Genomic DNA, 23,526 nt, shown 5'->3' on the forward strand with positions numbered 1-23,526 from the left:
GAGAGGGAGAGAGAGAAAGCGCTATTGAGGGATCTGCCATATTTAGTGTTCAACCTTGATCAACTTATAGGAATTCGTCATCTAAAACATAGCCTGTACATGGTATTCTCTGATCCCTCCTTCCCCCTCTGGCATGCCGTTTATGTGCTAAGCTGCTGTTGGAATGACCAGGAAGCTTCTGGAAGGAAAAGCTACTTTGATGCGCTAAAGGCTCACCTCGTATGGAGTCACTTTGTGATTGTATTATTTTTTGCATACTGAAACCCTGGCAAAGTTCCGAGAAGATCAAAGTAGAGAGTGGAGAGTCCTGAGGAAGTGACATAGTCTTGGCTTTGACATGCTGAGCAACTAGCACCTTTCTAATTCCCATGCCACTAGATTATAACTTTACAAGTACCTTCCTTCCTTCCAACCTCCTTCTTTCCTCCAATAATTACTAAGAGCTACTTTGTGTCATCTATAAAGCTAGGCACTAGAGATCCAGAGATGAATGATCCATAGTTCTTGCCTTCACGGAGCTCATAGTCCACTGTAGGAGACAACTTCCTAAACAGATCACTCCAGTGTAGAGTGAAAAGTGAGCTCTCCTATAATGTTCAAGATTCTACAGGACAAATGGAAAAAATGATGAACTATGCCTGGGTAGAATATTGAATTTCATGCTCCAATTAGCTACAGAATATAAAAATATATAAAATGGACATTGTTTTGGTTCAGCAGTGGAGGAGGTGGGATTTATATTCCTTAAGTGCATCCTATTGTATAAGAAAACTTTGATGCATACCACCCTGGATGAGTACCTGTTGTATGTTGAATTGTGCACCCTGCCAAAATATGTTCAAGTACCTGGTACCTGTGAATGTGACCTTATTTGAAAATAGAATCTTTATAGATATAATCAATTTAAGATGTCATAATGGATTAGTGACTGGTATCCTTTCCCTCTTTTTAAAAAAAAATTTTTTTTATTTTTTAACATCTTTATTGGAGTATAATTGTTTTACAATGGTGTGTTAGTTTCTGCTTTATAACAAAGTGAATCAGTTATACATATACATATATCCTCATATCTCTTCCCGCTTGCGTCTCCCTCCCTCCCACCCTCCCTATCCCACCCCTCTAGGTGGTCACAAAGCGCCGAGCTGATCTCCCTGTGCTATGCGATTGCTTCCCATTAGCTATCTATTTTACGTTTGGTTGTGTATATATGTCCATGCCACTCTCTCACTTTGTCCCAGCTTACCCTTCCCCCTCCCCGTGTCCTCAAGTCCATTCTCTAGTAGGTCTGCGTCTTTATTCCCGTCTTGTCCCTAGGTTCTTCATGACCATTTTTGTTTGTTTGTTTTTTAGATTCCATATATATGTGTTCGCATACGGTATTTGTTTTTCTCTTTCTGACTTACTTCACTCTGTAGGACAGATTCTAGGTCTATCCACCTCACTACAAATAACTCAATTTCGTTTCTTTTTATGGCTGATCAATATTCCATTGTATATATGTGCCACATCTTCTTTATCCATTCATCTGTCAATGGACACTTAGGTTGCTTCCATGTGCTGACTATTGTAAATAGAGCTGCAATGAACATTGTGGTCCATGACTCTTTTTGAATTATGGTTTTCTCAGGGTATATGCCCAGTAGTGGGATTGCTGGGTTGTATGGTAGTTCTATTTTTAGTTTTTTAAGGAACCTCCATACTGTTCTCCATAGTGGCTGTATCAATTTACATTCCCACCAACAGTGCAAGAGAGTTCCCTTTTCTCCACACCCTCTCCAGCATTTATTGTTTGTAGATTTTTTGATGATGGCCATTCTGACCGGTGTGAGATGGTATCTCATTGTAGAAGAGGGAAATTTGGACAGACACAGGAGAGACATCATGTGATGATAGAGGCAGAGATTGGAATGATGCGTCTACAAGCCAAGGAATGCCTGCAATCACCAGAAGCTAAGAAGAGGCAAAGAAGGATTCTCTTCTAGAGCCTTCAGAAAGAGCACAGCCCTGCCAACACATTGATTTTGTACTTCTAGACTCCAGAACTGTGAGAGAAGTATCTTAATTCACCCAGTTTGTGGATTTGATATGGCAGTCCTGAGAAACTAACACAGTATGTCATTACAGGCCTTTCTAGTAATTGACACAGACTAAAAATTGACTTTGAAGACAGATGAAGAACTGTGGCATGTATACAAACCACTGATCTCTGAATGTTAAGGCTTTTAATGTGTGGTTGTTGGGTTTTGTGTTTGATCTGTGTTGTTACAACTAGCAAGATTTCCTTCTTTTTTCGGGCTGAACAACATTCCATTGTATTTGTGTATGTATATATCTATATCTATATCACATTTTTTAAATCCATTTTATCCATTGAGGGACAGTTAGGTTGTGTCTGTATCTTGGCTGTTGTGAATAATGCTGAAAGAAACATGGGAGTTCTGATATCTCTTCAAGACGCTGATTTCATTTCCTTTGGATATATACCCAGAAGTGAGATTGCTGGGTCATAAGGTAGTTATATTTTTAATACTTTGAGAAACCTCAGTACTACTTTCCATAATGGCTGTACCAATTTATAGTCCCACCAAAAGTGCACAAGTTTTCTCTTTTCTCCACATTCTTGCCAGCACTTGTTGTCTCTTGTCTTTTTTTTTTTTTTGGCCACATCACACGGCATGCGGGATCTTAGTTCCCCAACCAGGGATTGAACCTGCACCCCCTACAGTGTAAGCGCAGAGTCTTAACCATTGGACTGCCAGGGAAGTCCCTCTTTTTTGCTTTTCTTTTGTTTTTCTTTTTTTAAAATTTGAAGTATAGTTGATTTACAATATTGTGTTAGTTTCAGGTGTACAGCAAAGTGATTTAGTTATACATACATATATATCTATTTTTTTCAGATCTTTTAAAAATAATTATATATTTTTTATTTTAGCAAAGATTCAGAATATATCTCTTTAAGAAAAAAGAGTTACATCATACAATCTTTTGAAAATATACATTCATATATTGGTTTTGTCCCATGATTAATTTGATTACTAAAAGTTGTAAAGTGCAGCTAAATTTGAGAGCCAAGTTATTAGTAGTTAAAGACTGATTTGCTTTTTTTAAATTGAAGTATAGTTGATTTACAATATTGTGTTAGTTTCAGGTGTACAGCAAAGTGATTCACTTATATAGATATATATTCTTTCAGATTATTTTCCACTATAGGTTATTATAAGATATTGAATATGGTTCCCTGTGCAATACAGTAAATCCTTTTTGCTTATCTATTTTATGTATAGTAGTTTGTATCTATTAATCCCATACTTCTTTTTTTAAAGTTTATTGTGAAGTTATTTTACATTATTTTATCTTTATGTGGCATTAGGAAATTTTCAAAAATTTTATTTATTTATTTTTATTGAAGTATAGTTGATTTACAATGTTGTGTTAATTTCAGATGTACAGCAAAATGATTCAGTTATACATACATATATATCTATTTTTTCAGATCTTTTAGAAATATATTATTTTTATTTTAGCAAAGAGTCAGAATATATCTCTTTAAGAAAAAAGAGTTACATCATACAATCTTTTGAAAATATACATTCATGTATTGGTTTTGTCCTACAACTAATTTGATTACTGAAAGTTGTAAAGTGCAGCTAAATTTGGGAGCCAAGTTAGTAGTTAAAGACTGATTTGCTTTTTTAAAATTGAAGTATAGTTGATTTACAATGTTGTATTAGTTTCAGGTATACAGCAAAGTGATTCGATTATATATTATATATATGTTACATATAATATATATATATTCATTCTTTTTCAGATTCTTTTCCCATATAGGTTATTACAGAATATTGAGTATAGTTCCCTGTGCTATACAGTAGGTCCTTGTTGGTTATCTATTTTATATAGTAGTGTATGTATGTTAATCCCATACTTCTAATTTATCCCTCCCCACTCCCTTTCCCCTTTGATAACCATAAGTTTGTTTTCTGTCTGTGAGTCTGTTTCTGTTGTATACACAGATTCATTAGTATTGATTTTTAGATTCCACATATAAGTGATATAATATTTGTCTTTGTCTGACTTACTCCACTAAGTATAATATTCTCTAGGGCCATTCATGTTGCTGCAAATGACAATCTTTCATTCTTTTTTATGGCTGAGTAATATACCAATGTATATATATCTCACATCTTCTTAAGTCAATAGTTTGTTGATGGACACTTGGGTTGTTTCCATGTCTTGGCTATTGTAAATAGTGCTGCTATGAACATTGGAGTGCACGTATCTTTTCGAATTAGAGTTTTCATCTACCCAGGAATGGGACTGCTGTGTCATATGGTAGTTCTATTTTTAGTTTTTAAAGGAACCTCTGTACTGTTTTCCATAGTGGTTGCACCAATTTGCATTCCTTTCGACAGTGTAGGAAGGTTTCTTATTCTCCAACCCTCTCCAGCATTTATTATTTGTAGACTTTTTGATGACAGCTATTCTGACGATAAGAGACATTTTAACAAGGGTGAGATGATATCTCATTGTGGTTTTGATTTGCATTTCCCTAATGATTAATGGTGTTGAGCACTTAACTTTTTATCCATTTTATGTCTTCTTTGGAAAAATATCTATACAGGTCCCTCGCCCATTTTAAAAACAGATTATTTGTGGGTTTTTAAACTATTGAGTTGTAGGTGTTCCTTATATATTTTAGATATTAACCTCATATCAGATATATAGCTTGTAAATATTTTCTCCCATTTCTAGGTTGCCTGTTCACTCAGTTGATTTAGCTTGATGTAATCTCACTTGTTTATTTTAGCTTTTGTTCCTTGTGCTTTTGGTGTCATATCCAAGAAATCATTGTCCCAGTCAATGTCAAGAAGGTTTTTCTCTGTTTTCTTCTAGCAGTTTTATAGTTTTAGGTCTTACACTTAAGTCTTTATTCAGCCTGAGTTGATTTTTTGTACATGGTGTGAGGTAACAGTCCAATTTCATTCTCCTGCATGTTGATATCTAATTTTCCCAACACCATTTATTGAAGACTACCCTTCCCCAATTTTGTGTTCTTGGCACCCTTCTGGAAATCAGTTGACTGTAAAAGCATGGATTTATTTCTGTGCTCTCTATTTTGTTCCATTGGTCTGTATGTCTGTTTTTATGCCAGTACAATACTGTTTTGATTACTATAGCTTTGTAATGTATGTTGATATCAGGAAGTGTGATGCCTCCAGCTTTGCTCTTCTTGCTCAAAATTGCTTTGGTTATTTGGGGTTGTTTTTGGCTCCATATGAATTTTAGGATTGCTCTTTCTATTTATGTAGGGAATACCATTGGATTTTGATTGGGATTGTATTAAATCTGTAGATTACTTTGTGTAGTATGGACATTTTAACAATATTAATTCTTACGATCCATGAACATGGGATGTCTGTCCATTTATCTATGTATTCTTTACTTTCCTTCATCAATGTTTTATAATTTTCAATGTATGTTTTTCACCTCTTTGTTTAAGTTTATTCCTAAGTATTTTATTCTTTTTGTTGCTATTGTGAATGGGCTTATTTTCTTAAATTTCCTTTCAAATAGTTCATTGTTTGTGTATAGAAAACTGAGTGATTTTTTTGTATGTTGATTTTGTACCCTATGAATTTACTGAATTGGTTTGTTAGTTGTAACAATTATTTTGTTCAGTCTTTAGGTTTTTCTACATATATGATCATGTTGTCTGCAAACAGAGACAATTTTACTTCTTCCTTTCCAGTTTGGGTGCCTTTTAATTATTTTTCTTGCCCAATTGCTCTGGCTTGGATTTCCAGTACTATGTTGAAAAGAAGTGGTGAGAGTATGCAGCCTTGCCTTGTACCAGATCTTAGAGGGCAAGCTTTCAGTTTTTTTCCCATTAATTATAATGTTGTCTATGGGCTTTTCATATATGGCCTTTATTGTGTTGAGGTGAGATCCTTCTATACTTACTTTGTTGAAAGGTTTAATGATGAATTGGTGTTGAACTTTGTCAAATGCTTTTTCTGAATCTATTGAGATGATAATGTGCTTTTTATTCTTTCATTTTGTTAATGTATTGTAACATATTGTTTGATTTATGTATATTGAAATATTGTTGCATCCATGGGATAAATCCCTCTTGGTTACAGTGTATAATCCTTTTAATGTGCTATTGAATTCGGTTTGCTAGTATTTCATTAAGAATTTTTGCATCTGTGCCTCTGAAGTGGGAGAGCCGACTTCAGGACATTGGCCCACCAGAGACCTCCTGGCTCCACATAATATCAAATGGCAAAAGCTATCCCAGAAATCTTCATATCAATGCTAACACCCAGCTCCACTCAACAACCAGCAAGCTACAGTGTTGAACACCCTATGCCAAACAACTAGCAAGATAGGAACACAACCCCACCCATTAGCAGAGAGGCTGCCTAAAATCATAACAAGGTCACAGACACCCCAAAACACACCACCAGATGCGGTGCTGACTACCAGAAAGAAAAGATCCAGCCTCATCCACCAGAACACAGGCACTAGTACCCTCCACCAGGGAGCCTACACAACACACTGAACTAACTTTAGCCACTGGGGGCAGACAGTAAAAACAACAGGAACTATGAACATGCAGCCTGCGAAAAGGAGACCCCAAACACAGTAAGTTAAGCAAAATGAGAAGACAGAAAAACACACAGCAGATGAAGGAGCAAGGTAAAAACCCACCAGACCAAACAAATGAAGAGGAAATAGGCAGTCTACCTGATAAAGAATTCAGAGTAATGATAGTAAAGATGATCCAAAATCTTGGAAATAGAATGGAGAAAATACAAGAAACATTTAACAAGGACTTAGAAGAACTAAAGAGCAAACAAACAATGATGAACAACACAATAAATGAAATTAAAAATTCTCTAGAAGGAAGCAAAAGCAGAATAACTGAGGCAGAAGAACAGATAAGTGACCTGGAAGATAAAATAGTGGAAATAACTACTGCAGAGCAGAATAAAGAAAAAAGAATGAAAAGAATTGAGGACAGTCTCAGAGACCTCTGGGACAACATTAAATGCACCAACATTCGAATTATAGGGATCCCAGAAGAAGAAGAGAAAAAGAAATGGACTGAGGAAATATTTGAAGAGAGTATAGTTGAAAACTTCCCTAATATGGGAAAGGAAATAGTCAGTGAAGCCCAGGAAGCACAGAGAGTCCCATACAGGATAAATCCAAGGAGAAACATGCCAAGACACATATTAATCAAACTATCAAAAACTAAATACAAAGAAAAAATATTAAAAGCAGCAAGGGAAAAACAACAAATAACATACAAGGGGATTGCACAGGAGGAGCTTCAAGAAGGAGGAAGAGTAAGACATGGAGATCACCTTCCTCCCCACAAATAACATCGGAAATACAACTACATGTGGAACAACTCCTACAGAACACCAACTGAACGCTGGCAGAAGACCTAAGACCTCCCAAAAGGCAAGAAACTCCCCACGTACCTGGGTAGGGCAAAAGAAAAAAGAAAAAACAGAGACAAAAGAATAGGGACAGGACCTGCCCCAGTGGGAGGGAGCTGTGAAGGAGGAAAGGTTTCCACACACTAGGAAGCCCCTTCGCGGGCTGAGACTGCGGGTGGCGGAGGGGGAAGCTTCAGAATCACGGAGGAGAGCGCAGCAACAGGGGTGCAGAGGGCAAAGCAGAGAGATTCCTGCACAGAGGATCGGTGCCCACCAGCACTCACCAGCCCGAGACACTTGTCTGCTCACCTGCCGAGATGGGAGGGGCCTGGGAGCTGAGGCTCGGGCTTCGGTGGGATCCCAGGGAGAGGACTGGGGTTGGATGCGTGAACACAGCCTGAAGGGGGTTAGTGTGCCACAACTAGCTGGGAGGGAGTCCGGGAAAAAGTCTGGATCTGCTGAAGAGACAAGAGACTTTTTCTTGCCTCTTTGTTTCCTGAGAGTGAGGAGAGGGGATTCAGAGCGCCACCTAAACGAGCTCCAGAGACGGGCGCGAGCTGCCGCTACCAGCACGGACCTCAGACACGGGCATGAGACGCTAAGGCTGGTGCTGCAGCCACCAAGAAGCCTGTGTGTGAGCACAGGTCACTATCCCCACCTCCCCTCCCGGGAGCCTGTGTAGCCCGCCACTGCCAGGGTCCTGTGATCCAGGGACAACTTCCACGGGAGAACGCACGGTGTGCCTCAGGCTGGTGCAACGTCATGCCAGCCTCTGCCACCTCAGGCTCGCCCCGCACCCGTACCCCTCCCTACCCCCGGCCTGAGTGAGCCAGAGCCCCCAAATCAGCTGCTCCTTTAACCCCCTCCTGTCTGAGTGAAGAACAGACGCCCTCAGGTGACCTACACACAGAGGCAGATCCAAATCCAAAGCTGAACCCCAGGAGCTGTGTGAACAAAGAAGAGAAAGAGAAATCTCTCCCAGCAGCCTCAGGAGCAGTGGATTAAATCTCCACAATCAACTTGATGTACCCTGCATCTGTGGAATACCTGAATAGACAACAAATCATCCCAAATTGAGGAGGTGGACTTTGGGAGCAAAGATACATATATGTTTTTCCCTTTTTCTCTTTTTGTGAGTGTGTATGTGTATGCTTCTGTGTGTGATTTTGTCTGTATAGCTTTGCTTTTACCATTTGTCCTAGGGTTCTGTCCGTTCGGGTTTTTTTTATTACTTAAAAAATTTTTCTCTTAATTATTATTTTTTATTTTAATAAATTTATTTTATTTTATTTTCTTCTTTCTTTCTTTCTTTTTTTTCCTCCCTTTTATTCTGAGACGTGTGGAGGACAGGCTCTTGGTGCTCCAGCTGGGCGGCAGGGCTATGCCACTGAGGTGGGAGAGCCAAGTTCAGGACACTGGTCCACAAGAGACCTCGCAGCTCCACGTAATATCAAACGGCAAAAATCTCCCAGAGATCTCCATTTCAATGCCAAGACCCAGCTCCACTCAATGACCAGCAAGCTACAGTGCTGGACACCCTATGCCAAACAACTAGCAAGACAGGAACACAACCCCATCCATTAGCAGAGAGGCTGCCTAAAATCATAATAAGGTCACAGACATCCCAAAACACACCACCAGATGTGGACCTGCCCACCAGAAAGACAGGATCCAGCCTTATCCACCAGAACACAGGCACTAGTCCCCTCCACCAGGAAGCCTACACAACCCACTGAACCAACCTTAGCCACTGGGGACAGACACCAAGAACAATGGGAACTACGAACCTGCAGCCTGCAAAAAAGAGACCCCAAACACAGTAAGTTAAGCAAAATGAGAAGACAGAGAAACACACAGTAGATGAAGGAGCAAGGTAAAAACCCACCAGACCAGTCAAATGAAGAGGAAATAGGCAGTCTACCTGATAAAGAATTCAGAATAATGATAGTAAAGATGATCCAAAATCTTGGAAATAGAATGGAGAAAATACAAGAAACGTTTAACAAGGACCTAGAAGAAATAAAGAGCAAACAAACAGTGATGAACAACACAATAAATGAAATTAAAAATTCTCTAGAAGGGATTAATAGCAGAATAACTGAGGCAGAAGAACAGATAAGTGACCTGGAAGATAAAATAGCGGAAATAACTACTGCAGAGCAGAAAGAAGAAAAAAGAATGAAAAAAATTGAGGACAGCCTCACAGACCTCTGGGACAACATTAAATGCAACAACATTCGAATTATAGGGGTCCCAGAAGAAGAAGAGAAAAAGAAGGGACTGAGAAAATATTTGAAGAGATTATAGTTGAAAACTTCCCTAATATGGGAAAGGAAATAGTCAATCAAGTTCAGGAAGTGCAGAGAGTCCCATACAGGATAAATCCAAGGAGAAACATGCCAAGACACATATTAATCAAACTATCAGAAACTAAATACAAAGAAAAAATATTAAAAGCAGCAAGGGAAAAACAACAAATTGCACATAAGGGAATCCCCATAAGGTTAACAGCTGAACTTTCAGCAGAAACTCTGCAAGCCAGAAGGGAGTGGCAGGATATATTTAAAGTGATGAAGGAGAAAAACCTGCAACCGAGATTACTCTACCCAGCAAGGATCTCATTCCGATTTGATGGAGAAATTAAAACATTAACAGACAAGCAAAAGCTAAGAGAATTCAGCACCACCAAACCAGCTTTACAACAAATGCTAAAGGAACTTCTCTAGTCAGGAAACACAAGAGAAGGAAAAGACGTAGAAAAACAAACCCAAAACAATTAAGAAAATGGTAAAAGGAACATACATATTGGTATTTAACTTACATTTAAATGGATTAAATGCTCCATTCAAAAGACATAGACTGGCTGAATGGATCCAAGAACAAGAGCCGAAGTCAGAGAGTGGCATGGACTTACATATACTACCAAATGTAAAATAGATAACTAGTGGGAAGCGGCCACATAGCACAGGGAGATCAGCACTGTGTTTTGTGACCACCTAGAGGGGTGGGATAGGGAGGGTGGGAGGGAGATGCAAGAGGGAGGAGATATGGGGATATATGTATATGTATAGCTGATTCACTTTGCTATAAAGCAGAAAGTACCACACCATTGTAAAGCAGTTATACTCCAATAAATATGTTAAAAACATTTTTTTAAACATGCTAAATTTCAATCAAAGGCAGATGACCAAAGAAATTATAGTTGATCTAACTAATAAAAAATCAGAAATTCATTAAAAATCACAATCTCATAAGCTTTATAATATTGGAAAACATCAAATGAAACAAAAATATAGTGTAAAGTTGATTATACAGTGTCATAGCAATTTATTTGTGCATATTTATATGCATATAAATTGAACTATAAAATTTAAAAAATTTTTAAAAATTAACAGCATTTAAACTTTCTTTTGTTATGTTTCTATAGTTTTCAACATTTTCTAACTTTCTATTTATAAATCATATATCAAAAAGAACCATTATGATAATGTTTATTTTGTGTATAGTTCCCCTAAGACCTTTTTCATCCCATTGGTTACTATTATGTCAGACTTTTGTTGTAATAGAGAATAGAACATGCTGATATCTATGAAACAGAAGTATAAGTGATTGGTGTAATGTCTGTACAAGGCTTAGTAGATGGGCCCCCACTGTGAAGAAATGAAAGAGGTATCATTAAAAAGAAAAAAAAATTTGCATCTATGTTCATCAGGGATACTGGCATGTAGCTTTCTTTTCTTTAGTATCTTTGTCTAGTTTTGGCAGCAGGTGATGCTGGCCTCATAAAATGAGTTTGGAAGTATTCCCTTTTCTATTTCTTGGAAGAGTTTAAGAAGGATTAGTATTAATTCTTTGAATGTTTGGTAGAATTCACACATGAAGCCATCAGATCCTGGGCTTTTCTTTGTTGGGAGGTTTTTGATTACTGATTCAATCTCCCTATTTGTTATTGGTATGTTCAGGCTTTCCGTTTCTTTCTGATTTAATTTTTAGTAGTTTGTATGTTTCTAGGAATTTATCTATTTCTAGGTTATCTAGTTTGTTTATAATAGGTCCTTATGATCCTTTTTATTTCTGAAGAATCTTTTATAATGTCTTCTCTTTCATTTCTGATTTTATTTGAATCTTCTCTCCTTTGTTTCTTCATCTAAGAGTTTGTCAATTTTTTTTATCTTTTAAATAATTACCTCTAGTTTTGTTGACTTGTTATAATTTTTTTCCCTATTTGATTTAGTTCTGCTCTGATCTTTATTATTTCCTTCGTTCTGCTAACTCTGGGCTTATTTTGTTGTTTTTGCTGTTCATCGATGTGTAAAGTTATGTTGTTTATTTAAGATCCTTCTTTTTTTAATGGAGGTGTTTACTGCTATAAACTTCCATCTTATAACTGCTTTTGCTACATCCCTATTTTTATTATGTTGTGTTTTCATTTTTGTTTTTCTCAAGATACTTTTAAAATTCCCTTTGGATTTCCTCTTTGATCTAATGGTTGTTCAAGAGTGTATTATTTAGTTTCCATGTATTTGTGAATTTTTCTATTTTCCTGCTGTTATTGATTTCTATTTCATTTTGTGTCATGGTCAGAGGAGATACTTAGAATTATTTCCATTATCTAAAATTTGTTATAACTTGTTTTGTGACCTAAAATGTTATCTTTCTGGAGGATGTCCTATGTGCCCTTGAGAAGAATGTGTCTTCTGCTGCTGTTGGGCAGAAATTTCTGTCTATGTCAGTTAGGTCAATATTGTTATTCAAGTCAGCTGTTTCTTTATTGATATTCTGTCTGCATGGCCTACACATTATAAGTGGAGTATTGAAGCCCCCTACTATTATTGTATTGCTGTCAATTCCTGCCTTCAAATCTGTCATTGTTTGCTTTATATATTTAGGTACTCTGATCTTGGGTGCATATATGTTTATAATTGTTAATTTTCCAGTTGAATTGACCCTTCTATCATTATATAATGTCCTTCTTTGTTCCTAGAGGCAGTTTTAGATTTAAAATCTATTTTGCCTGGTATAAGTATAGTCACCCCTGTTTCTTTCGGTTACCATTTGCATGCAGTATCTTTTTCCATCCCTTCACTTTCAGGCTATGGTGTCTTTAATTCTAAAGTGAGTCTTTTGTAGACAGAGTATTTCTGATCTTGTTTTTTAAAATCAATTTAGCCACTCTGTGCTCTTTGAATGATGAGTTTAATTCATTTAAGATAATTATTGATAAGTGAGGGTTTACTATGACCGTTTTGATAATTGATTTCTGTATGTCTTGCAGTTCTTTTGACCCTCTTTTCCTCTCTTGCTGTCTTCCTTTGTTATTTGATGATTTTTTTTATAGTGATCTGTTTTGGTTTTCTTCTCTATGTCTTTTGTTTATCTATTATAGGTGCTATTTTGTGTGTGTATGTGTGTGTGGTTAGCTCGAGGTTTGCATAAAATCTCTTGTAGTTATATCCTTCTATTTTAAGTTGTTAAAAACTTAAATTTAATAGCATACCAAAATACTTTTACTCCCCCCAGCACTTATACTTTATGTTCTTTTGGTCAGAGTTTGATCTTTTTATATTGTGTATCTGCTAACAAATTTTTATCTACTAACTTTTATATTAGGGTTAAAAGTAATTCATGCACCATTATCATTAATGAAACACTTCAGACTGACGAAAGGTTTGAGCCTGGGAGACTTAAAGAAAGAATAAAAAGGAGAAAATTGGAAATAATGAGCTGCTTAGAAGACTAGATTAAAAGGTTAGCTCCTTCTGATGAATTCTAATGGAACCATTGACTATGAGAACAGTAATGAACCTTAAAGTCATCTAGGGACTTCCCTGGTGGTCAAGTGGTTAGGATTCCATGCTTTCACTGCCGAGGGCCTGGGTTTGATCCCCGGTTGGGGAACTAAGATTCCACAAGCCACACAGCTCAGCTAAAAAAATGTCATCTAGACTCCAGATTCTAGATTCTAAAGCATCTTTAGATCAAGTCATGTAGCCTTTATTTGAATGTTTCCAAAGGTGGAGGACTAAGTTTCTTGCAAAAAAGTCCATTCAATGTTCCTAAAGCTCTAAATTTTAGAAAGATTTTTTCCAAATCTTTGGCCTACTAGAAGAACTTTCTAACATTCAGTGTGAGCTTCGAGAATGTCATCAGCTGTCTCTTGAGGTAGAAAGCTCCTTGTCATTGGAAATATTTAAAGCAAACTATGTACATAATTGCTTCTGAGCATGTTGTATAGAAAATTAATTTTTCATAGTGACATCAGCAAGATGATGGACTAGAAGTTCCCAGTGCTCTTCCCCTCCCCCACAAAAACAACAAATAAAGAACTACATGCCATCTAGAATATTCTGGAGTTGAAAGAGCTCCAGAATACAACAAAAAAAGTTGCAGAAACTCATGGAGCACAGAGACAGAATCGTCACATAGAAAAGTGTAGTAAGCAGTTCATTGCCCCATCCCCCAGTCTGGCAGAGTTTGGGGCCAAGAGGAATCCCCTTGGCCTGACCTCTCCCAACAAGAGGAAAGAAGAGCAGGAAGACTCCAGTAGCCTACATCATTGCTGTGGACACAAGCATCTTTCATCATGGTGGTGCCCTGAATTCTTCATTGCCGTTGAATCCAGGTGATGTAGCTGCCTGGAGCCCAAACTGCTGTGACCACTCCCCAGAAAGAGCTACTGCAGCGTCCCTTCCCAGAGAAGTTTCCACAACTGCACCCCCACTGGGAAAGTGCTGATGCATCCATCCAATCAAAGCTGACACCACTGCATCCTGCTCCCCCTGCCAGAGCCACAATCCTCCCTTCTGAAAACATGTACACACCCTGGACCCCAGTTCCATGGCTGCTCAGCACATACCCATGCCTCACATACTAAGGCTACCATCATGGTGAATACACCTGCCCACCAGCCCCAGGTACCAAAGTTGTTCTAGATGCTTCTGAGCTCCAACCCTGGTACCATGGCCACTCTGCAGGTGCCCACTCTCCAGACACCAACACTATTGCCACCACAAATGTGTCTGTGCCCCTGATCCTGGCACCATTGCTACCACATGTGTAACTGTGTGCTGGACCCAGCAACAAGAGGGATACCCTTGGCAATGACTTCCTCCTGTGGAGGAAAAGGAGAACAGGAGGACCAAGCAGTCTTCACCAGCAAGGAACACAATAGCCCTTACCATCATTATGGAAACTCACAGCCTTGGTTGCTGAGGTCCTCTGCAGTTTTTGCTGACACTGACCTTAGCTGATGGAGCTCTACAAGGACTATGCCTCTGTGCCCTCCCTGAAGCCAGAACCACTGTTGCACACCCTGGAGCTGCAGCCACCATTTCCAAACCAGTTGGCACTCTCACACCCACCTATAGGTAAAAGTCTTTACCCCTGAAGACAGTTCATAAAGTCCTGAAAAGGCAATTGCTCCCTCAAGTGTGCAGACATCAACACAAGGCTACCAGAAACACACAAAAAAAGCAAGGAAACGTGACATCACCAAAGAATTACAATAATTTTCCAATAACTGATCTAAAAGAAATAGAGATCTATGAATTTCCTGGAAATGAATTCAAAATAATTGTTTTAAGGAAGTTCAGTGAGCTATAAGAGAACACAGATGGACAACTCAATGAAACCAGGAAAGCAATACATGAAAAAATGAGAGGTTCAACAATAAGACAGAAATCATAAAAAAGAACCAAACAGAAATTCTGGAGCTGCAGAATACAGTGAATGAAATGAAAAAATGCAAAAGGGAACTTCAACAGCAGACTTGATCAAGCAGAAGAAAGAATCTGAAAACAGGTCATTTGAAATTATCTAGTTAGAGAAGAAAAAGAAGAATGAAAAAGTGTGAAAGAAAGCAAACCTATATACACATTATGGGAGACCCAGAGGAGAAGAGAGAGAGAGAGAAAGGGGCAGAAAGCTATTTCAAGAAATAATGGTTAAAAGCTTTCCAAATCTTGAGAGGGAAATGGACATCCAGATTCATGAAGCTCAAAAATTTCCAAACAATATCAACCCAAAGAAGACTACACTGAGACACATTATAATCAGATTGTCAAAAGTCAAGGACAAAGAGATAATTCTGAAAGCATCAAGAGAAAATTAGCTCATCACATGTAAGGGAACCCCCATAAGACTATAAGCAGTTTTCTCAACAGAAACCTTGCAGGTCAGGAAAGAGTGAGATGATGTAATCCAAGTATTGAAAGAAAAAAAACTTACATCTGAGAATACTATACCTGGCAAAATTATCCTTTAAAATGAAGGACAGAAAAAGTCTTTCCCAGACAAACAAAAACTGAGGGAATTTGTCACCACTAGACCTACCTTACAAGAAATGCTTAAGGGAGTTCTTCAAATTGAAATAAAAAATCATGCTAAACAGCAACATGAAAGTATAAATCTCACAGGTAAAGGTAAATATATAGACATATACAGATTAATGAAGTTCTTCCCCACTCTTTATTCTGGCATTGATAATCCTCCACAATCAGGCCCAACCTACCTCTTCAGACATATTTAAACTTTCCCAAACTCTTCTGGTCAAATGGAGTCCCCGTTTTACTCTATTCCAAAAAGGTTCTGTTTTGTTACTTAGCTTTTCCTTATATCAAGTCCCCTGCTCAGGACTTCCTCCTGCCCCTAATCCCCTGCCACCAATAAAATCCTATTCATCTTTCAAGGTCAGTCTCAAATCTCTCCTCTATTAACTCTTCCTAGGGGACTCCAGACCATATTAATCTCTTCCTCCCCTGAACTCCCATACCACTATACTGTGTTTCATTCATCTGGCAATCAAGCATCTGCCTTGTAACATCTCTGAAAACTTATTTGTCTCGAATATTTTCACTTAACTGTTTCTTTGGTGTGTCTTATGTCCCCAACTATCTAAAAAGCTCATTGAGATGAGGATCCAAGGCTACACCTTCTTTTCAACTCTCTATGGAACAGAACTGGGCACCTAGTAGGGGCTCACTTCTTAATGTGTACTGACTGGTTTTAGATAGTTTACCCCATTACTTTGTAGTGACTTTAATAGATCACTAAGTCCACGATTAACCTTTTTTCACCCCATGTCAGGCATTGACAGCTGATAAGGTGCATATGAGAGAAAGCATATTTGACTCTTCAAGCCTCAAGCAGGACAAATTGCTAAGATGCAGGTAGTGAGATATTTTACTATTGGCTAAAAGTGTTCCTTAATAGATCTAGGTCTCTGGAGCAGCTCCACAGAGGTTGTGATTATAACCTGAAATTCACAACTCTTTCAAGAGAGTTAACAGGCAGAGTTTTTTCCTTTCTAGTTTGTGCTGGGTAGTCAACAAGAAGGTGTTTAATTCAGTTGAGTCAGGAAAGGCACATCAATGCTCTGATGGCTTTCTCTAGAAGTTCTTGTATTCCTGGACGGATAATTAAAATTCAAGATATTCTATGTGACCTTTTACGACAAATTGAAATTGAGAAGTCCTCCAGTGTGGGTAGAGATAAGCCAAGGAAATGAAAGGGATTGGTCCACAGGGGTGAGAATAGGAGAGGAGTGTGGAAATCATAACTTTTTGTGGCTACCTTTAATGCTGAGCCATAGTGACCATATTGGGGGTGGGCAGGAGGGACAGGATGTGCTTCTCCATTAGGAAAAGAAGAAGAAAATAACAAAGGAGTGAAATGCTGAGTGCTAAGCCATGTAAAGACCATCATCAGATTCTAAGCAAAGAAGCTCTCAATTAAGCATTTACAATGTGGGACCGGGAGAGATCTCAATGATATGTGGAGACGTACCTAGTCCCTAGTTCAGTCAACTTGTCATATACTCATAGCCATGAGTAGTAGAATGAATAGTTATGAAAGTAAGTGGTCAAAAGCCTGAGAAGTCCTAGGGGAGTGAGGACAGATGGTTTTTCTCCAAGGCATTGTTTTTATATCTAAAACCCATTATTACCCATTATTTTACACTGCTCCACCCCCAAATGTTTATAAAAATCCTCTACCCTTTGCTAGTTACTTAAGACATCAAGTTCTTTTTAAGGGTGGATTCATCTTCCCCTTTATCTCTAAGACCTTCACAGCAGAACTTTGCTTTAGGATGAACCATGTATCATTCTCTTTCTAAATCCTGGCTCCGAGATTACCCTCAGATTCATTTATTCATTCAAAAAATACTTATTGAGCCTCTACTATGTGGCAGACACTGTGCTAAGTAAATAAATGACAAAATCCCTCCCCTCTTGAAACTTACATAACTTCTAAGTGCGGTATGTCTGCAGAAGAGTGAGCTGAGGGCATGGCCCAGGGTTTGAATGGTGGCACCACTTGCTGCAGGGAGCAGTACCCAGGGGCTTGGTATTGCTAAGGAGAAAAGGAATCCTGCCATTCTTTGGGGAGGACTGCTCCTTGCTCTTCCCTCTACATTTCCTTTGTTGTAGACGGTAAACAGAGAGGCAGAATGGCATAATGGTTAAGGACATAGGCTTTGGAGTCACACAGCCTGGGTCCAAATCTTGGCTTTGCTACTGAGTAATTATTTCATCTTGGTCTGGTTCCTTCTCCTTTGTGAGCCTCAATTTCCTTAGCTGTTACTGTAGTCACTCAGCAGCCCCAAGTGAAGACTGCTGATTGCAGCTAAGCTAACAGAAGAACATCTAAGTTAGCTGCTCACATACATCTTGAGTGCCTCATACATTGAGCATACAGTGACATCTACATATCAAGTGGATGTGTACAGAGGTATCTAAACCACATACTTACCAAGGTTTGAGTCTAAGTGAATTACTCCTATTTATAAACAGGTTTCCTAATGATATCCATCCACAATTCCTGACCAGATGGTATCTGCTTCCATCTTATTAGTTCCCTGTTGGAAAGGTGGCTTAGCTAATGCAATCAATTAAGTGTTTACCCGTGAGAGTTGTGTAGATTCTCTATTATTTCCCTTACCTTACGAATTTCTCCCTGTTGCACGGTTTTTATGACGTTAATCCATTCTTCCATATCTTTCCGGTTGGGTGCAGCCAGTGTAACTTTTCGTTGTGGTGTGATCACCTACACAAAATCTCACATTATTAGCTGGTTCCCACTCCAAAACTTTGCCCCCAAACAAAGCCTTTGAACTCTCCAAGAAACTAGACAGGTCTACTAAGCACAACCCAAGCCACTTCTTAAATATAAGTCAGAAGCTCCCAGAGCCACTCACAGTTCCTTAGATAACCACCCCAACTAATAATAATGGTAATAGGAATAAACAACACCTTAATGGCACTATGTGCTGGGCACTGTTCTATTGTACTTTATGCATATTTTTTATTTCAATCTTCCTTACAACCCCTTGATCTGGGCATTATTATTTTTCCCACTTAATAGGATATTTTTCCATGGCAAAGGGAGTTAAATGACTTGCCCAGGGCCACCTAGCAGGTAAAAAGCTAAGCCAGAATTTGAACCCAGATTCTTTGGCTCCAGCACACATGCTCTTAAACACTAAGCCGTGCACCCATCTATTATTCAAATGAGGTTGCCTGAAAATCCTACTTGCTTACTGCTGCTCTATCTACTTGAAAATGGTGAAAGGGTATATTTTTCATCAGGGTGTGCCTCTTTCTGTTTGAGGGGAGAGTGAGAATGGAGTGGGGAAACTACAAATCCAGTTTCTTTCTTTCTTATGGTCAGGGACAACCTGAAGAGGATTTTACTATCATCTCTCTTAATCCTGCATGGTGCAAAAACCTTGCAGGAACAATGAGAAAGCCATGCTGAGGGTCTAGCAGAGGTAGACCATGATCAGGGCTTCATCTTCTCTCAGAGGGCAGGAGGGAGCATGGATAGCTGTAGCATCAGTCATTGCTTCAATGGCCCTACTTGCCTTCACTACCAGCGGCCCCCACCCCAAGCCCAAATCTTGGAGCTAGAGCTTACCACACCAACAAGCAATTTCTTTCTCCTTGTGCATGTGTCTGTGATAAATGGCAATAGGAACTAGTGGGAATTGTGACAATAGCCGCTCCTTTGGTCCAAACCCATTCTTGTGTGGGGCTGATGAATAGTGCCTCTGTGTTTTAATTAGGCTAAGGGGCAACCTAGCCCTTGGAATTTCTTTGTAGAATGGAGACCAAAAACATTATCTTGCATGCTCATCACCTAAAGGTTAAGATTTTTGGGACTGGGTCAACAGAACCCTCAGCTTTATCCTGGGTCAGTATGATGTAATGAGAGAGAAATGAGAGTAGGATCTTCCTCTTATATCCAACTGCTCTCTTTTCAAAAGAGAATAGACTGTGGACCAGCCATGGAATCAGGGTATTGGGCCCATAGCTCTTTAGTCTGCTAAGTACCACTCTCCACCTGCCTGAAGAGGAAACCTGGTCTCCATAACCCACCACTGAGGCTGAGAAAAAGCATTTCTGGGAGGAGGTGGGTAGGAGAATTCCTGGGCCAATGGACTTGCTATTTTTCAGTGAGCTTTCTATTCTGGATTTATGTGAATGACCAAAGCCTTATGACATTTCAGCAGTGACAAGCCCTTGAATACTTCCCTAGAAAATCCTCTGCTTTCTTTGAAGTACTCTCATCAGTAATCCCAGCATAGGATAGCTTTCAGTTTGGATTTAGGTTCTTATCTATTTCATCAAAGGAGAGAATGTCACGTAGTTTGATTATCCTGATATATTCTACAACATATTGGCAGTCTCTTGAAAGCCTCCCAATGATACTCATTTAAATTATCTTCACCAGGAGGATTGATTTTTGTAATAGTCACTCCTCCCGCCCCAAAATCAGCTCAGCTTTATATCAGGCTGGTAATAGGGAACAGGGCTATCACTTTTTTTTCCCATCAGTGGGCTGGTAGAAAATATTCACATGAATAATCTTTAGCATTCATTTGCAATGCTACTTTAAGTGGATTTCCATACGCACTTTGGGACCAAAGGAAACTTGGGAAAGCTGAACTCTAAAGAGGCAACAGGTGGTTATGGCAACCCCTCCTCCCAGCTAGCTCCCACCCCTGCCCATTCAGTCATTCCTAATCTTACTTACGCAAAAACTGTGGCAAAGGTTTCTACAGCTGCTTTCTGCCAAGGCAACTTGAGACAGATCAATTGTTTCAAAGCGTGCAAACTGGAAAGGTATAAGAGGAAGAGGGAAAAGGAACTGTCTGGTTCATAAGGCAAAGAGACACTAAAAGATAAACACACACACACACACACACACACACACAGGCACACTATTAAGCATTTTTGGCAGTCATGATCCCATTATTTCTTTGGCTTGAGCTGGGATTTATTTAGCATCATGGTTTTTATTGATATATCATGGGACAAACAAAAAACAAACCAAACTAAACCAAAAACACAACTCTTCCCAAAACTTTTATGTGGATTTATAGGAAGGCTTAGGTGGTTCAGAATTTTTCAAAACTAAAGGTTTACGCTGGAGAAGATAATGGGATATGGTCTATCTAGGGGCCTAGTGGAGCGGGTAAGGGTTAGCCACCTTAATGCTTGCCAACATGTTGGCCCATCTCCCCACAAAACATTTCCTGGTACCCACCCATTAACCCAATTGACAAGAATATATATATATATATTCTCTTACCGCAGGATGGTGTGCAAAGCAGAGCCTTTGTCCTCGAACCAGAAAATATCTGAGTTTCCACCTCTTGAAGGAGTTACAGTTCTTCAGCAGAGGTCCTTCCTTCAATATTTTCTGAAAGATAGCAGCATAGTGTTGAGTAATTAGATCTATTTGCAAGACCATATCACTTGTCCTCTCAGTTGAGAAGATCAGATATCTGGAAAGCTCTATCTCTGTCACATATCTGAGGAATAGCCCAAGGACCAGGCAAGAACACAAGGAAGTTAGTTCAATCAGAAATGGTATTGGTTACCCTTGGATAACACATTCAGGATGATATAGGCTCTAAGTTTCTAAGGATACATGGCCCAAGAACCATGGAGGACATCTCCATTGGTGGTGGGAGGTGGGGAGGAGGGACGGAACACATAAATATAAGAACTACATTCCTAGGGAAGAACAAATGGTCAGGAAAGAGGCTGAATTCAGTAAAGGCAGATTTTCTGGAAGTCTCCAGGTTGTAGGCCTGGACAGGGCCTTCCTCTCTGCTCTTTTAGAGTGTTCCTTTTAGAATATTAAGTTGGATCACATTCCTTCCCTGCTCACAAGCCTCCAATGGCTTCCCAACACTTTTAGAACCAAATCCCAAGTCTTTACCATGGCCTTCAAGGGATTCATGATCTGGTGAGAGCAAAAAGGGCACCAAAAAGGAACTACCATTTGATTACTTTCTTTACATATCTCATAGTCTGACCAACTGATTTTTCAGTTACTTGTCAGATAGACTGACTCTAACCAAGCATAGAGTCTACTTACCATTGTTACCATTGGGGAGGTTCTCAGATACATTTATAGAATACAAATCAATATGCAAGAGTACCATTTGGGAGAAGTACTCACACCCACCAAGCTGGAACCAAGCCCATGCTGAATGGACGAAGAGACAGACGTTAAGTCATTGGATCAAAGCTCTACCATGAATTCCATCCAACATCTAAATTAGAATTCACCATTTGGTGGTTGTGGAAGTGTTTTATTTGGCCCATCTGATGTTTTTCAGTTTTTAATTAGTTCATAATATTTAAAAGGCAGAAAATTTCAAATAAAAATCCAAGTTTCCGTTTTTTAAAAAAAAATCAGAAGAGCTGGTAACAGTGGACCTATCTTCTCACATGGCAACAATCTGCTGGAACAGAGTAGCAGCTGCTCCCTTCAGATGGGGCACCCGACTCCAGCAGGTATTTAAGTTTGGGACCCTGTCTGAACAATCTTTTGCTACTCCCATTCTCCCAAATATACACACATCTATTACACTAGCTGTTCAATTCTTTAACCAGTAAGTTAGTACTAATGGACGGAACCTCTGTATGTCAATTGAAACGTCAGTTCATAGCATTCAAAGTTTACGTGAATTGTCTTGATAACTTATGGGAGTTTCAAGGTTATTGTACCACCCTCGATATGTTTACAAAAGAACGGTGCCAAGGAGTCAAGACAAGAAATCAATAAGATCTTGTGGGAAGGTTGAAGGTGGCATGGAGAGTGAGAAATTACATTTAAATTGTTGAAATTGAGTCATCAATGAGAAAACAACTCTTGTGTAAACACTGTGATTACATCACTCTTTCCTTTCTCTGGTCAGATAGCCTATGGAATACACTCTCAATGATGGTGTTTGGTTTTCTCTATCCAACCTTCTCACCTTTATGCCATATATTCTTCTACACTAACTCTTCATGAGACCTAGGCAGTCATATTTACCCCTTTCTGCTAAAGACTTAAGTTCAAAATTTTAAGTGCTCCAACTTTGTACAACTGAAGCCACACCCATTCTGTCCCCTTCCCAAGTTATTCTACTTTGTCAATTACTAAATGCTTCCATTGTTCTTATTTTATCATGTATAGTATCCCTTGTAATAGCCCATTTACAGTTTTTGGCTGAATATTTTACCCTTCCATTTTCAGTTTAAAACCTCCCTTAACTTCAACTATTTTTTCTTACCCCTGCTGCCATGCCTAGCTCTCTTCTCCTCCTGTTGCTTTCAGGGGTAGGATGATGGGGTGAGGTGGCAATGATGAAACAAGGAGGGGGATTTGTTTCTCCAGAAGATTCCCACAACCCTGGGCCTTCTGGTTCCTTCAGAAAATTCCCATAGCCTGTTGATTTGACATACTAAAGTAAGTAGAATTCAGCCTCTTCTCCCCAGCTACTTCCTTCCATCAACCCGTAGTAATGAGCACTATTTAATTCCCCTTCCTGGTACTTAAGAAATGTTCCCTTTTCTTCCCTTACTTGTGCCCTGCTAATAAATAACATCCTGCTATCCATCTAAGGACACAGCAAACCAATTAATTAATTAGTTAATTAATCCATTAATCTGAGGACACAGCAAGTCATCAAAACCTTCAGTTCTCATTCCATGAACTCAGCATTTGTCACGGTCAAGAAAACAAAGACTTCATGGTGCATCTATAATTGGATAGAGTGCTTCATTTGTATTTTCTGAGC

The 23,526-nt window shown here is 38.9% G+C and overlaps 1 protein-coding gene across 2 annotated transcripts in view; it reads right to left on the reverse strand.

Moving 5' to 3' along the window:
• Nucleotides 1-23,526, reverse strand: part of DGKK (diacylglycerol kinase kappa) — a 168,746-nt gene that overhangs the window by 88,108 nt on the left and 57,112 nt on the right. For both annotated transcript variants that reach the window (XM_057538217.1, XM_057538216.1), the window contains exons 2-4: nt 21,039-21,149; nt 20,481-20,561; nt 18,387-18,491 (exon numbers count right to left, since the gene is read on the reverse strand). In XM_057538217.1, coding sequence (XP_057394200.1) covers nt 18,387-18,491; nt 20,481-20,561; nt 21,039-21,149 — 297 coding nt within the window. The remainder of the gene's footprint in view (nt 1-18,386; nt 18,492-20,480; nt 20,562-21,038; nt 21,150-23,526) is intronic.

This window comes from Balaenoptera acutorostrata, chromosome X (genome assembly GCF_949987535.1).
Source record: "Balaenoptera acutorostrata chromosome X, mBalAcu1.1, whole genome shotgun sequence".
NCBI lineage: Eukaryota > Metazoa > Chordata > Mammalia > Artiodactyla > Balaenopteridae > Balaenoptera > Balaenoptera acutorostrata.